Source organism: Colius striatus, chromosome 3 (assembly GCF_028858725.1).
Source record: "Colius striatus isolate bColStr4 chromosome 3, bColStr4.1.hap1, whole genome shotgun sequence".
In the NCBI taxonomy this organism is placed as follows: domain Eukaryota; kingdom Metazoa; phylum Chordata; class Aves; order Coliiformes; family Coliidae; genus Colius; species Colius striatus.
In genome coordinates, this window is record NC_084761.1 from 38,112,791 (window position 1) to 38,125,803 (window position 13,013).

Below are 13,013 nucleotides of genomic sequence, written 5' to 3' on the forward strand. Positions count from 1 at the left end.
CCCTCTGTTAACAATCTCACAGCATGACCTCTGGCATTCACAGTCAGGTACCTTGTCCATACCAGACACAGCACTCTGTCATGGAAAGGAAAAACAAGGGAATAGCTTTAATCTAGACTTAGTCTTTTCACCTGTTTTAGCACATGTGAATTATGGAAAATGCTAATTCCATATGCCCTGACCTCTGTGGATCCCAACCAAGCAATGCTTGAACCACACTACATCAATTTGAAGTGTCTGAATGCTGTGTATGGTAGATGTAGCCAGCTGCATTTTCAGGAGGGAAAAACATATATCTCATGTTTCAGAGATCATATTAACTACGATAATTTTCAATGTTCATTATTTAGTTATAATTTATTTTTCATAATAACATTATCTTTTTCTCTGATATTTAGGTCCACAAATTCCTAACACAAGCACAAAGCTACTGTAAATTGATGGACTATGACCGTTAAGGTTATAGTCATTTTACTAGGACATTAGGGCTTTGATTCACAGTACACAAGAAACTCAAGTGGTTTTTAAAGTCTTTATGATGGTGTCATATGCTGCCTTAAGTTGTAAACCAGAAGCTTCTTACCCTGTGAATAATTCCTGCAGAATGAAGATGCTTGATACCACAGAGCATTTGGTACAGTAGATAAGACATTCGCTCATGGTCTAGCTCCATCTGAATGACCTGGCACAGATTGGCATCCATTAACTCCATTACCAGGTAGCTGAATGAAAAAGCAAAGTCAAAGGCTTATTGTCTGTATTGAAGAGGAACCACAGCATCATCTCAAGTAAGTAACAATGCCTTTTCTTGCTTCAAAATTCACTTTACTTCTGATGACTGAGAGTAAAACAGTTGGACACTGAGCCTGGTCACAATGGTACCATTGTGGTGGTTGTTTGTGGCTGCACCATTTCACTGCAGTGAAAAAAAAAAAACAAAACAGGTGGATTGCTGAGTATTGTCCTGTATTGGTGCACTCTGCATGACAAAGACTGTATCCTGCTTGGCCTTTGACCATTGTGAGGAATAGCTACCGCAGTACATGTAGAATCGGACAACGCAGTACATGTAGAATCGGACAACAGTAGAGATGTCTGAGAGGATAAAATATGCATCCCCTTGAGAAATGTCTCCAAAAATCCTCTAAGATTGCATGACTTTGCACAATTCTCATTACAACTAATTGGTCTTGTGCTACTGTGATAAGTGCTACTGACAGCCTCAGCGGGACATTAACCCAATCACCTTTAGCCATAAGTTAATAAGTTAAACACATCAGATTATTTCTTGAAAGATATCTTACAAGCACAGCTGATTCATAACTGTAACATTACATTAAAGCACTCTAACAATTTGGGGAAAACAATGGCTTTCCATTTCGATGTGATTGCATGCCTTCTCTCCAGCAATAGTTACCTCCTCTGCTCTGTACAAGTCTGCAGTGCCAACATTATGCAGAAATTCCATATAGCAAAGCCACTGCTAATCTGTCTGTTAGCACAACTAGAGTTCAGAATGGAAATATATTTCCATACAATGCATTAAAAAATATGGGAAAGACAGAAAGATAAAACAAGTTCAACCATATAAAACACTGAATATTTAAAATTTCATTCAGGGCAGGTTCACACTATTCACAGTAGTGCTTGTAAAATAGGATAATGTTCAGTAAAGATGCTGGTTTTCCTCTACGTCTAGTACTAGTTCCCTAGGCAAGTAATTTTATGCAGTCAAAGGCTATATCAAAATGAATATGAAATAAGAATGTTTCACATCAGTGTCTTTTACAGGAAACTAAGAATCAAGTGCCACATTTCAAAACCTCACACATGTCAGGGAATCATGTAACCTCCATCATTTCCGAAGTGAATTAATAACACAAAAGCAAACCGTTTTATCTTCTCACATCCCTTCCTATGCATGTGAGGCCAAATGAAAACACACTAACCCTTTCAAGAAGACTCTCCATTAGGCTTTGGACAATGCTTATGAAACTCAATATTTGGTATTTTATATAAGTGTCAAAGTGCTATAAAAGTGTTGTAAGTGCTCTTAATATTGGAATGTAGAATATCAGTCTACCCACAGTGTAGACTATACATGAGTGTTTTTAGAAGGGCTTACAACCTTTGTATTTTGCTGTTGCTGTATTCAAGGTACACTATAATGCTCCACGTGTCTCTAAGGCTTTAGTTTAATTACTGCCTACATTACTTACACATCTTGAAACTCCTCCAGAGATTTCTGTGGTGTGAAGACGTTTAATAAACTGATAATCTGCAAAGCAAAACAAGACAAAAGAATGAAGAGAAGTGATAAGCTTAAGCAGCTGAACACATAGTATGCATTAAAAGATAAACACTGTTTTTTCACTGTTCAACTTATACTGACTCTTCTCACTTTATGGATCAATAAAAAGTCAGCATGATTCAAAATAAAATACTGTAGATTTCCAAGATTTCTTCTAGGTGCACTTGAAATGGTTTCTGGGAGAAGGATCAGTGACAATCAGTGACAAACCAAAATGCTAAAGGTGAGACAGTCCTCTGAATTTTGAAGTTATAGGTTCTAAGAACTTCAACTCAATCTAGCATAGCAGTCCTTGTGCTACTGCCAGAAATTTCTTATACATGAAGAATGCTCATCTTGTCAGATGAACAATTAAGGACTACTTTATTAAAAACAAATGACCTTCCTTTCTCTCTTACATGGTCTCAGTTCCTCTGAGGGTGCACATGCTGACACAAATTCCATCATGAGAAGTACTGCTTTTTAGTAGAAGCACTTTAAAAGGTTTGACATGTTTTGAGCAAAGACATCTTGCATACCGCAACTCCTTTTTTAACTTGTGGGGTTTTTGTGGTTTTTTGTGGTTTTTTTTTTTTTTTCAAATAAGCTGGACTGTTGAAAGTCAACAATAAGAATGTGTGAGAGAGCATAGAGAGAAAATGTGTCAGGGATCTGAATTTCTTATACTTTCCTACTGTGTGGGGAACAGAGGTAGAAAAGACCAGCATAGCCGCCATGAAGAGAACATCTTAATGTCTCCTTCTCCTCTTCCATCACCTCTCTAGGCTTTCTAACAAGAATCTTCCTTCTCTCTCTTCATGTTCTGATTGAGTTTTGCTCTCCTTTGCACTTCGCTGTACAGGTAGATTTAAACTCTAACCCAATCAATGTGGTGCTGTCATCAACCCCTGTGCAGCATTTAAAAAACTCTATATTTAATACCATTCCTGCTGTCTTCTGCTCTTTCCACTCCATTAAAAATATGAAGCGACAATGCATCACTCTTCCAACTACAGTGAGAATTACTTTATCATCCCTGCATTTTCAAAGCCCTGTACTCCTGACTAGAAGCAGTTTCCACCCAAGAAATAGAGGCAGATACAGGCCCGATCAACACAGTGGAAAGGTAAGGATAAGTCAATGTTCAGAAGTAGGGCAGAGGACACTATGAAGTCCTGCTGTGTGCCATTTTAAGGTTAGTCTTTTTTTCTTTCCATGTGAATTTTTGATTGAGAACAAGTGTCAAATGTCACCTTACACTATGCTTTTGCAGGATTTAAGGCAAGAGTAAACACACAGCAAACTGAAAAAAATCACTCCTAATGAAAAGGAAGGCGTGCACAGGTACAGCACTAAGCCACACAGAAATCAATGAATTTTAAGAAAATAAAATCCTTGGAAGATCACTTGACATTGCAATGGGCAATCCTACAAAAAAAACAAGCTTATACAGTGTCAGGCAAATAGTTCTAATAGACAGATGACTACAGTTAACATAAAATCCTGAAATAACATTCTTGCAGTAGTCTAGGACTATATTAATTTCTTGTGGACACTAAACATTGTACAATAGGTAGTGAGTGTAAGAAACAGGAAAGTCTAAAACCTCGTAGTGCTGTTTGCTTCAACAAGAACACTGTGATTAGAAGGAAAGGCATAGTGTGTTGAGGCTTCAGAATCTCTGGCATTACAACATTAGCTTTTAATACACAAATAATTGAGAATGGAAAAGTGCTTTTTGGCTCTTGATTTTCTTCAGTAGTTTTGCAGCAATTTTCACCATGACATCTACCTATCTTGTATAAACTTGTGCAGTGCAGTTGACTAGGTTTCAGCTGAAGTTCAGAACAAGGAGTGACATTTGCGCATGGGTATTCCAGCTCAAGAGACACTGCTTTTGAGTCAGAAATCTCAGTGACAAGAGGATAGAGTCGGGATTCCAACAATCACTCATGCATTTCTGGACAAGAAGTTGACAATAACATGTTTTGCACTCCCCTTCTATCATTCTAACTCTACTAGCAGCAGGGGCATTTGGCCTGGCCTTTAAATAAGCACATGGAAGATCCTCACTCTCTCAGGTGGGCATATCATACCCTTGTGCATAACTTACTTTTCATTTATTTTGTTTTAAAAAGGCACCCAACAAAACAATTTCTGTTCTAACAAACCAATACACAGAAAACTTACATTTTTATGATTCACACACTTCATGAGGACCAGCTCTCTATAAGCTCGTTTGGCATGAGTTTGGTTCTGAAATGGTCTGCTGAGCTTCTTAATAGCCACGTTTCTGTCAAGGATGGCATCATATGCAGCACTGCAGTGATTACAAACACAGGAGTTATGCATCTTAGAGGATATCCCGCATTTCTCACGGTAAACTCCAGAGCCTCAAGTCTACCAATACCTTTTTTATTCACTGAGAAAAATACTGGGACAAAAGGAGGAGAGAGTTTCTAGGGAAAAAAAAATACCAAACCAAAACCATGGAAGGGAAACATGTAGCATCACATCAGCAGAAGACAGCATGCACCACTACTTCCAAATTTCATTTCCATAGGGAAGTAACGCCTATTTTCAAGGGGTGAAAAATAAAATAAAAACAACCTCAAAAAACATCTTCAGATAAAAATACAATAAAAACTAGATGAGACAAAAAGTTGTTTTTGGAAAGCAACTCTCTGTGCTTTTAGTACAGTGGAGACGCTTTTGTGTTTTGTCATGATCAAGGACACCTTCACCTTGCAATGAACAATTGCACCCTTTATTTAGAGAAGTTTATATCTTATGATATTTTTAATTATTCATTCTTCTATATCATATAATCCAATTTCAATAGCACACCTAGAAACAGAACTATTTCCCAAAATTTCTTTACCATTTCCTTCTGATAATGAGAAAATTTGTTACATAATCTTAGTTACAAATTTTGAAAACATGAAAAAATACAGGCTCTGGCTTGCAAAGTGAGCTTTTAAAGCTGGGCTCTTAACATTCTCCTAACACTTTGAAATGTTTTGTATAATCTTCAGTTATTTTGATAATCTTCACATCCTATGATTTTGAACCACTTATTTTGGTAGTTCAAATGTGACTACACAAATCCTGACTTCTACATTTCACAAAGCACACTGATTCTCAGAAATTTTCCAAACAGATAGTCTTCAGACCCTCTTCCTCATTCTGTTTTACCATGTGTGAAGAAATCTGTGACACAAGTTTTCTGCTTTTCCGTGAAGACCAACAGTGTAGTTCTCAAAAGAGAAATCAACCAAAATACTAGTTGTTCCAAAAATAATGACTTTTCAAAGCAAAGTAAATATTCAAAGTTTTGCCCTTTATATTTCTTATTAATTTCTTGTTTATCATAAACACTGACATTCACTTACAGAATCTTACTGACCAAGTAAGTACACAGCAGAAAGCATGCAAGCATCAGAAGCTTAGTGTCAAAGCCAACAAAAATGTACAAGTGCTCTAAATAAGTAAAAAAAGTATTGGCAATGTATGTCTTGAAAACCACACGTCCGGAGAAGAATAAGAAATATTTCATTTACACTACTTCTGCACAAATAACACACTAAATACATCACACAAATACAAACAATTGATAAAGGTGTTGGGGAGTTTTGTGAAGAGTGCTTTGGTCCACTGTTGCCATTTGAGGCAGGATTATGGGATTCTCCCAAAAACATGTTCAGAGGGAAAAAAATTTCTCCTGACTGCCCTTGCAGGTGTTCTGAAACTGCCAGGAAATTCCATTTTAACATTTCCCTTGTGAAACTATTTTAGATCAAAATGTTAATTTACAGAAAAAAAGTCAAACCGAATACTGAATCCTCCCGAATTATCAATACTCAAGCACTGCACCTGAGGATGAATAATCCAAGGCACCTTTACATGCTTGGGGGCCAGCAGTCTGGAAAATGGCTTTACCGAGAAGGATCCAGGAGTCCTGGTAGATGATTAGCTGACCATAAACCCCCAATGTGCCCTCACATTGTCCTCAAGAAGGACAACTGCATCCTGAGCTGCATTTAGGAAGACTGTTGTTAGCAGGTCAAGGGAAGAAATTCTTCTGACCTGCTTAGTGCTACTAAGGACATAACTGGAATGGTGAGTCCAACTCCAGGCTCCATAGTACAAAAAAAAGATATGGACGTAATGGAGCAATTTCACTGATGAGACACGAAGATGATTAGGGACTGCCGACAGCTATCATACAAGAAGAGGCTGAGTGAGCTGTGGTTGTTTACCCTGGAGAAGAGAAGGCTCGGGGGTAGTCTTACCACTATTATTAAATGTCTACTGAGAGAAGTAAAGAAGATGGAGGTATATTCTTCCAGTGGTCCTGAGCAACCCGCTCTAGTTGACTCTGACAGATAGATTGGACCAGGCTCTTGCTTCTCTTATTCATGAATAAACCATAGAAGCAGTTAATATTATGCTAGGCACATGCATAAACAAAGATATTGTGCTCACTAGCATATATGAAGCAGCTTAGGTGATAAGGCTATCAAAGATCCAGTCTGACCTGACTTCATTCTAGCCAGAGAATTTCACTCATCTAAACCTCGTGTTAGAAAAGACGTGTGATTTATAGCCTAATGGTATGTAGCGTAACACAAACCTCCTGTAGCAACTGTCAAGCATTGTGTCTTTCATTTAGTTCAGTCATAACAGGGCATCATAAAGGCTACAACTAAAATGCCTCTTAATTCCACAAAGAAAGCATTGAAGAAATAAAATGCAAAACCAAAGTATTTAAACCCCCTGAGTTTTCATTAGTTAAATGTTTGGTTTCTGTCATTCATGGACATATCTTGTAAATACACTCCAGCAGATGAACCTCTCAGCTAATCCACATTACTCAATCATCCAGCTTCTTTTAAGAAACGCCTACATGAGACTCAGCTACCTAAGAGTACTTTGAATCATTTTAATAATCTTTTTACATATTTTAATCTCCTTAATTACATCATAAAATCATTGAGTTAGAAAATAGGAAGACTGAAGGTTTGTCTGAATAACTATTTCCTCCAGTTTCTGATCTGTTTGCTTTTCTGAATTTTCTCTCTCCATCAAAGTAAGAGATAAGAAAAGATATAAAATCAGAAACCCAAAGGCTTCTTAAGCCTTTGTCTTTTATGATCCACTCCCAGTCCTTTACATACCATGGAGGAAAATAAAACAACTAAAGTAATTATTTTTACAGGGATATTTACTTTGATATAGAACAATCTTGACTGCAGTTCTGTCATTCTCTTCTATCAAATGGAAGGTGTCCAGCTACTTCAAGAAGTCAATACTAAAATTCATTGCAGCGAGTAAATGAATAGCACTGATGTTTGGGTTTTTTTCCTATTCACCAGAGAGAAGCTTTTGTTCACAGACAGTCCACTATGCATTTTACTATGATGAAATTACAGATAACACATATAGGTGTTCTCTCTGGCGTTTGCTACACAAAATCCTTACCTTGGAACACCAAGGTTAGTATAGATGAAATATCAGCCTTCTTAAGACAAACTTCAATCACTGGCAGGAGTGTCTGTATAAACAGGTGACTCAAGAGAGCAGGAATAAGAAAGAGAGAGTAATGAGTGTCTGCGAACTGCTATGAAAAGACTGAGTGTGAAAGTAAATTTCAAGATTTCCAATAAGAAATTGGACTTGCATTTAAAAGCCTGTGTTTCTCTGGAAACTGTATCGTAACACCTCTTGCTCAACTCTGGATTTATTTTTTAATTTATACACTTGTCCTATTTTTATGACAAAGGCTATAATTCCCCCTTGGTCTTGTAATAAAAAAGATAGCTTTACTGCAACATGAGTTCACAAAAATCTTCAAAGTTTATTACCATATCTCTGGCAGCTGTACAGAGGGAAAATGCAATAAATAAACTCCCTATAAATTTTATTTATGACTAGTTTGGCAAGGTAAACATTAGTGTTAAAAATGACTTTTCAAGCTGTAAATAATCAGAAACAAACCTGTTTAACAGAGATTAAAAAATGTAGCCATATGCGAATACAAATTCATGACTACCAAGAGATATATATAATTACAGGTGTAAAATAAGATTCTTTGCTAACTTCAGCAGGAAAAGAAACAATTAAACTCATTCCAGTTAGATATACACAAATCTAGATCATCATTTACTACTAATATTGTATACTATTGCAAACCGTAATGATCTGTAATGCTCCATTACCATACACTTGAAAGCTCAAGCATTCATTTTCATACACATTTCAAAAAACAAAGAAAAGAATTCTAGTTTCATGCCCAAGTTTTTATTTCACTAGACACCAAGTAAATACCTAAAATTGTTCTTCCCATGCAGGATTAGCTCTTTCAATCAACAATGAAACACTTGTCACTCCCATGTGAATATAATATACCCCACAATATACTACCAAAAACCATAGAAAACATGTACTTTTAAAATAGACTCTCAGAGATGGGTTCCTGGGATAACAAATGATAATTTTTGATAGTCTTTAGTTTCAAAATTCTTTGGAAGGAGCACACATCCTCTTTAAGATGCTTACCCTTTTCCAAACCACTAAGTTAAAGTACTATTTTTAGCTCTCAGATGACAGAATAGAAATCCAAAACAGGAAGGGAAACTCAGCCTCCAGCTTCCCAGGGCAGGATGTGAATGAAATGGAGACTCTTGGCAATCACAGAAAACAGCTTTCTGTATTAGGAAAGCCTCTTTGCTGAATGTTTTAGAAATCCCAGGGACACTAATCGTACCTAGCTATCACTACAAATCTATAATGACAAATACAGTATTAAAATCTTACTGAAAAGCTACTTAGTATTACATTGTTCAGTCATCTTTGCCTTCCTCCAGAAGGACTCCAGCTGCAACTCTGTTTATTACAAATCATTGCTATTTATATCTGCATTACTTGAGTAAAATAGTTTTGCCCTGACAATAGTATTTTACCTTATTTTCTTCAACCCAGCACAGCAAGAGGGAAGAAAGCTGAAACTAATTTTGTTAAACAAAGCACAGGTCCATGTACTTGATATATGCTGGTTACTTAGAGCTGAAATCCTCTTCTGTGGTAAGAAAATTATGTTTAACAAGAATGCTAATGATAGCTCATCCTCAACAATTGCCACTGATATGTGGAGCAGAACACATTCTGTGTACAAACACAGATACATATCTAAATGTATTCTTCTCTCTACTTAAGGACCTGTTTCAGGCAAGCACCATAACAAAAAACAATTAAAAATTATTTTGCTTCAAGTAAATTTTAAAGTGTATTCTCATAGAGTTTTTGTGGGTTTTGTTTGTCTGCTTTTTATATTTGCCTCATTAATTTGCCCAAATTTTAGAATTAAATTAGACCTTCTCATTCTTGCTTTATTTTCTCCTTTTGACATGTAACTTCTGAGTTTCTAAATGAAGATACTGATACATTTATATTTACAAAAAAGTCTATTTCTCTTTTCAATAATTACTTTTAAAAAGGAAAAAAAAATTAAAGTGAAATTTCTCTCTAGAATGTACTTTTTAAAACAGTGAATATTTTCTATTAAAATTATGTAAAAGAATTCCATGTATGCACCAATACACAGAAGAAAACATTACAAGTCAAAGACCAGTGTAATGGACAAGAGACTTTCAATGTCCTTATTAAATTTGAAACCAAGTCTTTGTCCTAAAGTCTGAGAAAATAACACATCTTACCCTAATGAAGAGTTGCAGAGCTGTTGTCAGGAATGTCTACTCTACAGTCCAGATCAGGTCAATTTCTCCTCAAAATACAAAGAAATTCAGTGTTCTCTGTGACAATATTCAGAGCTGATGATTAAGGAGATCAGTAGAGTTTTATAATGGATGACTGCTGCAGCTTTCTTGTTACCATGTGGTTTGAGCTATTTGTTTTGAGTTTCTATCAGCTCCCAGCTCCTTGCAATCAGCTGGTAACAGCTGGATTAGTAAATATAATCAAGATGCCCTCTCACCTGCAACACAAGTAGTCATTTATTTTTTTCATTGTTGCCATGGATATTTCACAGAATAAATAATTCAGCCTAAAAGACCTTTTGTGAGCTTCCTGAGCACAGCAGAGTTTACCAATTGAGCTCAAAATCTTCCTTCCTGCAGTACATGAGGCAGCAAAGGCTGCACATGCTGAAGTGCAGCACAGAAGTCAAATGCAGGCATCCTGTCACAAAAATTGTCTTGCCAGCAAGGTGCTCCAGCTGATGTCCTTTAGAACCCCTTCACATGCCAAGATGACATGATCTCATTATTATTTACAATGATCTCATTAATACTTACAGATATCTAAACGGTGGATGTCAGGAGATTGGGATATCCCTTTTTTCTTTTGTATCTAATGACAGGACAAGGGGTAATGGGATGAAGCTGGAACACAAAAAGTTTCACTTAAACATAAGAAAAAAACTATTTCACTGTGAGAGTGATGGAGCACTGGAAAAGTGGAGGGGGTGGAGTCTCTTTCCCTGGAGGTCTTCAAGACCCGCCTCGACATGTTCCCATGCGATCTGATCTAGGTGAACCTGCTTTTGCAGGGAGGTTGGACTACATGATCTTTAAAGGTCCCTTCCAACCCCTACAATTCTATGGTTCTATGATTCTATGAAACCTAAGCAGCAAAGATAAAAAGAAAGGTCAAATGAAGCTGTGACCTCAGTACAGCAGGTCCTCCCTCTTCAGGCCTTTGAAAATGTTGCATCCAAAGCAACTTTCAACACATTATCTCTTACCTTGCACTGAAATTTCAAACCAGTTTTTCCCCAGGATGAGTTTGTTTTGCCCATGATGGTAATTGCTGAGTGATCTCCCTGTCCTTAACTCATAAGCCCTTTGTTACACTTCTTTCTTTCCTGTCCAATTAAGGAGTGGGAGTGATAGAATGACTTGGTGGACACCTGGCACCCAGCCAGGGTGCCACCACCACAACTTTTCTTCATTTCACTGCAACATACTTATTCTCATGTTGCAAAATACAGTTCTCTGAAGGCTCTGGTTAAATGGAAAAAAGTTTATTTGACCTACACAGTTTCAGATTTCAGACCTAAGTTCTCTAGTTATCCATACATTAAACAATAAACGGGTTTTTTTAAGAGCTCTACACACATTTCTGCCTGAAAATGTATAGAAAAAAAAAAAACACAGTACAAAAAATTACTTCAACGGTAATCTTTCCCCAGTCAAATCTGAGATAGTGTATACCTGGATCCAAATGCAGTCATGCTTATTTATAAAAAAATCAAACAGAAAGTCCTAGCCCATAACTGATTCAGCCCCTTTACTGTCACCCATAAAGGATTAAAATAGTATAGTTTTCATATCCATGACATCTGTAGTCCCATTTTGAATCCCTATTACTCATTCTCTTTAAAGTACTACAGTTATTGCCCTAAATGTCAAAGCCAAGCAGCCCCTTCCAGCAAAAATAACCTCAGAAGCACAATGAATTTGTATTTTTAAGGGAAATTAGATTTGAAAACTTTGCTGTGAAATCTGTTTTGCAGTTCAGTCATACTGACACAAGTCTTATCTGCCAAACTTTCAGATGGGTGGTTTGAAGGAAGATGATTGAGCCATCATAAATAAAAAAATAACAAGGCCGGAATGCTTCTTTTTAATAAACATATTTACAATAAAAATTCACTCAACATCTGTCACTGGTGGCTTCAAATGTGCTATGTAATAATTTCACTAATTATGCCACTGGGTAAAACTGTAAAGTAATAAAATTATTCACTATGCGGTAAAACATGATACACACTTGGAAATTGCTGAGAAAAAGAGGAATTATAGGCTGAAATCTATTATGATTTTTCCCATGACTTTTCTCACTCAAAAGATGGTGCATGGATATGGTAGGAAAGACAGTATGGAAACAGCTCTACTGTTCACACATCACCTGGCACGTCTCTTATAATAGGTGTCATTTTTGTCTGATGACTAAAATATTCATGAAGATGCTGAATATCAAATATGCTTATGTACTTCCCATCTGTATATACACTGCTAATCCTTGATACTTGGTTCTGAAAGTGACTTGATGGTAGAATCATTTTCTGAACAGAACTGTAAATCCAATACTTTCTGATTCTGCATTTCTCTTTAAAGAGCCGACAGTAACTTTTTTAAACTGTCAGTCTAGCAGGTCAGTGAAAGAAGTCACATTTTTATTTCCATTCTTTTTTAAAAGCATCTAGGTAAAAATGCTTTTGCTTATGTGTATGACATGTAATAAATTACAATCTATTGGTTTCCAAAGTATGCTACATTACTCTCTTTCTGTACGCTCAAAGATTTACTGAAGCCAGAGACAGTAAAAATCTGAAAAATGAATCAGAGCTGGGGGTGCCAACCAACATTCAATAGCAGAAAATACATGAGCGAGGAAGTTAAAGCGTGATTTACAGTTAAACAATATTTAGTAAATGTCTGCTCTGCATTTGGAGAACGGGTATAAGGCAGAGAATCTGGCAAAGAGATCTCACATTCAGTACTTGGAACTGTCAGCAGGGTACATAAACTTTGGATAGTTTTCAAGTTGTGTTCAGTATCAAAGAGCAAAGCCAGAAAAAGTCCCGTTTCTTCATTCAACAACAATTGACAAGACTAGGCAAATATAGATGGGAAAGTAGAGTCTGTACACCTGGCAGAAGTATCTAGCACATTCAAACTGTCAGTTTGAATGTGCTAGATAA

General features: G+C 36.6%; 1 protein-coding gene across 4 annotated transcripts in view; it reads right to left on the reverse strand.

Annotated features, from left to right (window-relative positions):
- The window catches only part of MAPK10 (mitogen-activated protein kinase 10), a 130,543-nt gene that overhangs the window by 46,378 nt on the left and 71,152 nt on the right, over positions 1-13,013 (reverse strand). For all 4 annotated transcript variants that reach the window (XM_061992265.1, XM_061992264.1, XM_061992267.1 and 1 more), the window contains 3 exons: positions 4,481-4,610; positions 2,220-2,278; positions 584-722 (listed from right to left, as the gene is read on the reverse strand). In XM_061992265.1, coding sequence (XP_061848249.1) covers positions 584-722; positions 2,220-2,278; positions 4,481-4,610 — 328 coding nt within the window. The remainder of the gene's footprint in view (positions 1-583; positions 723-2,219; positions 2,279-4,480; positions 4,611-13,013) is intronic.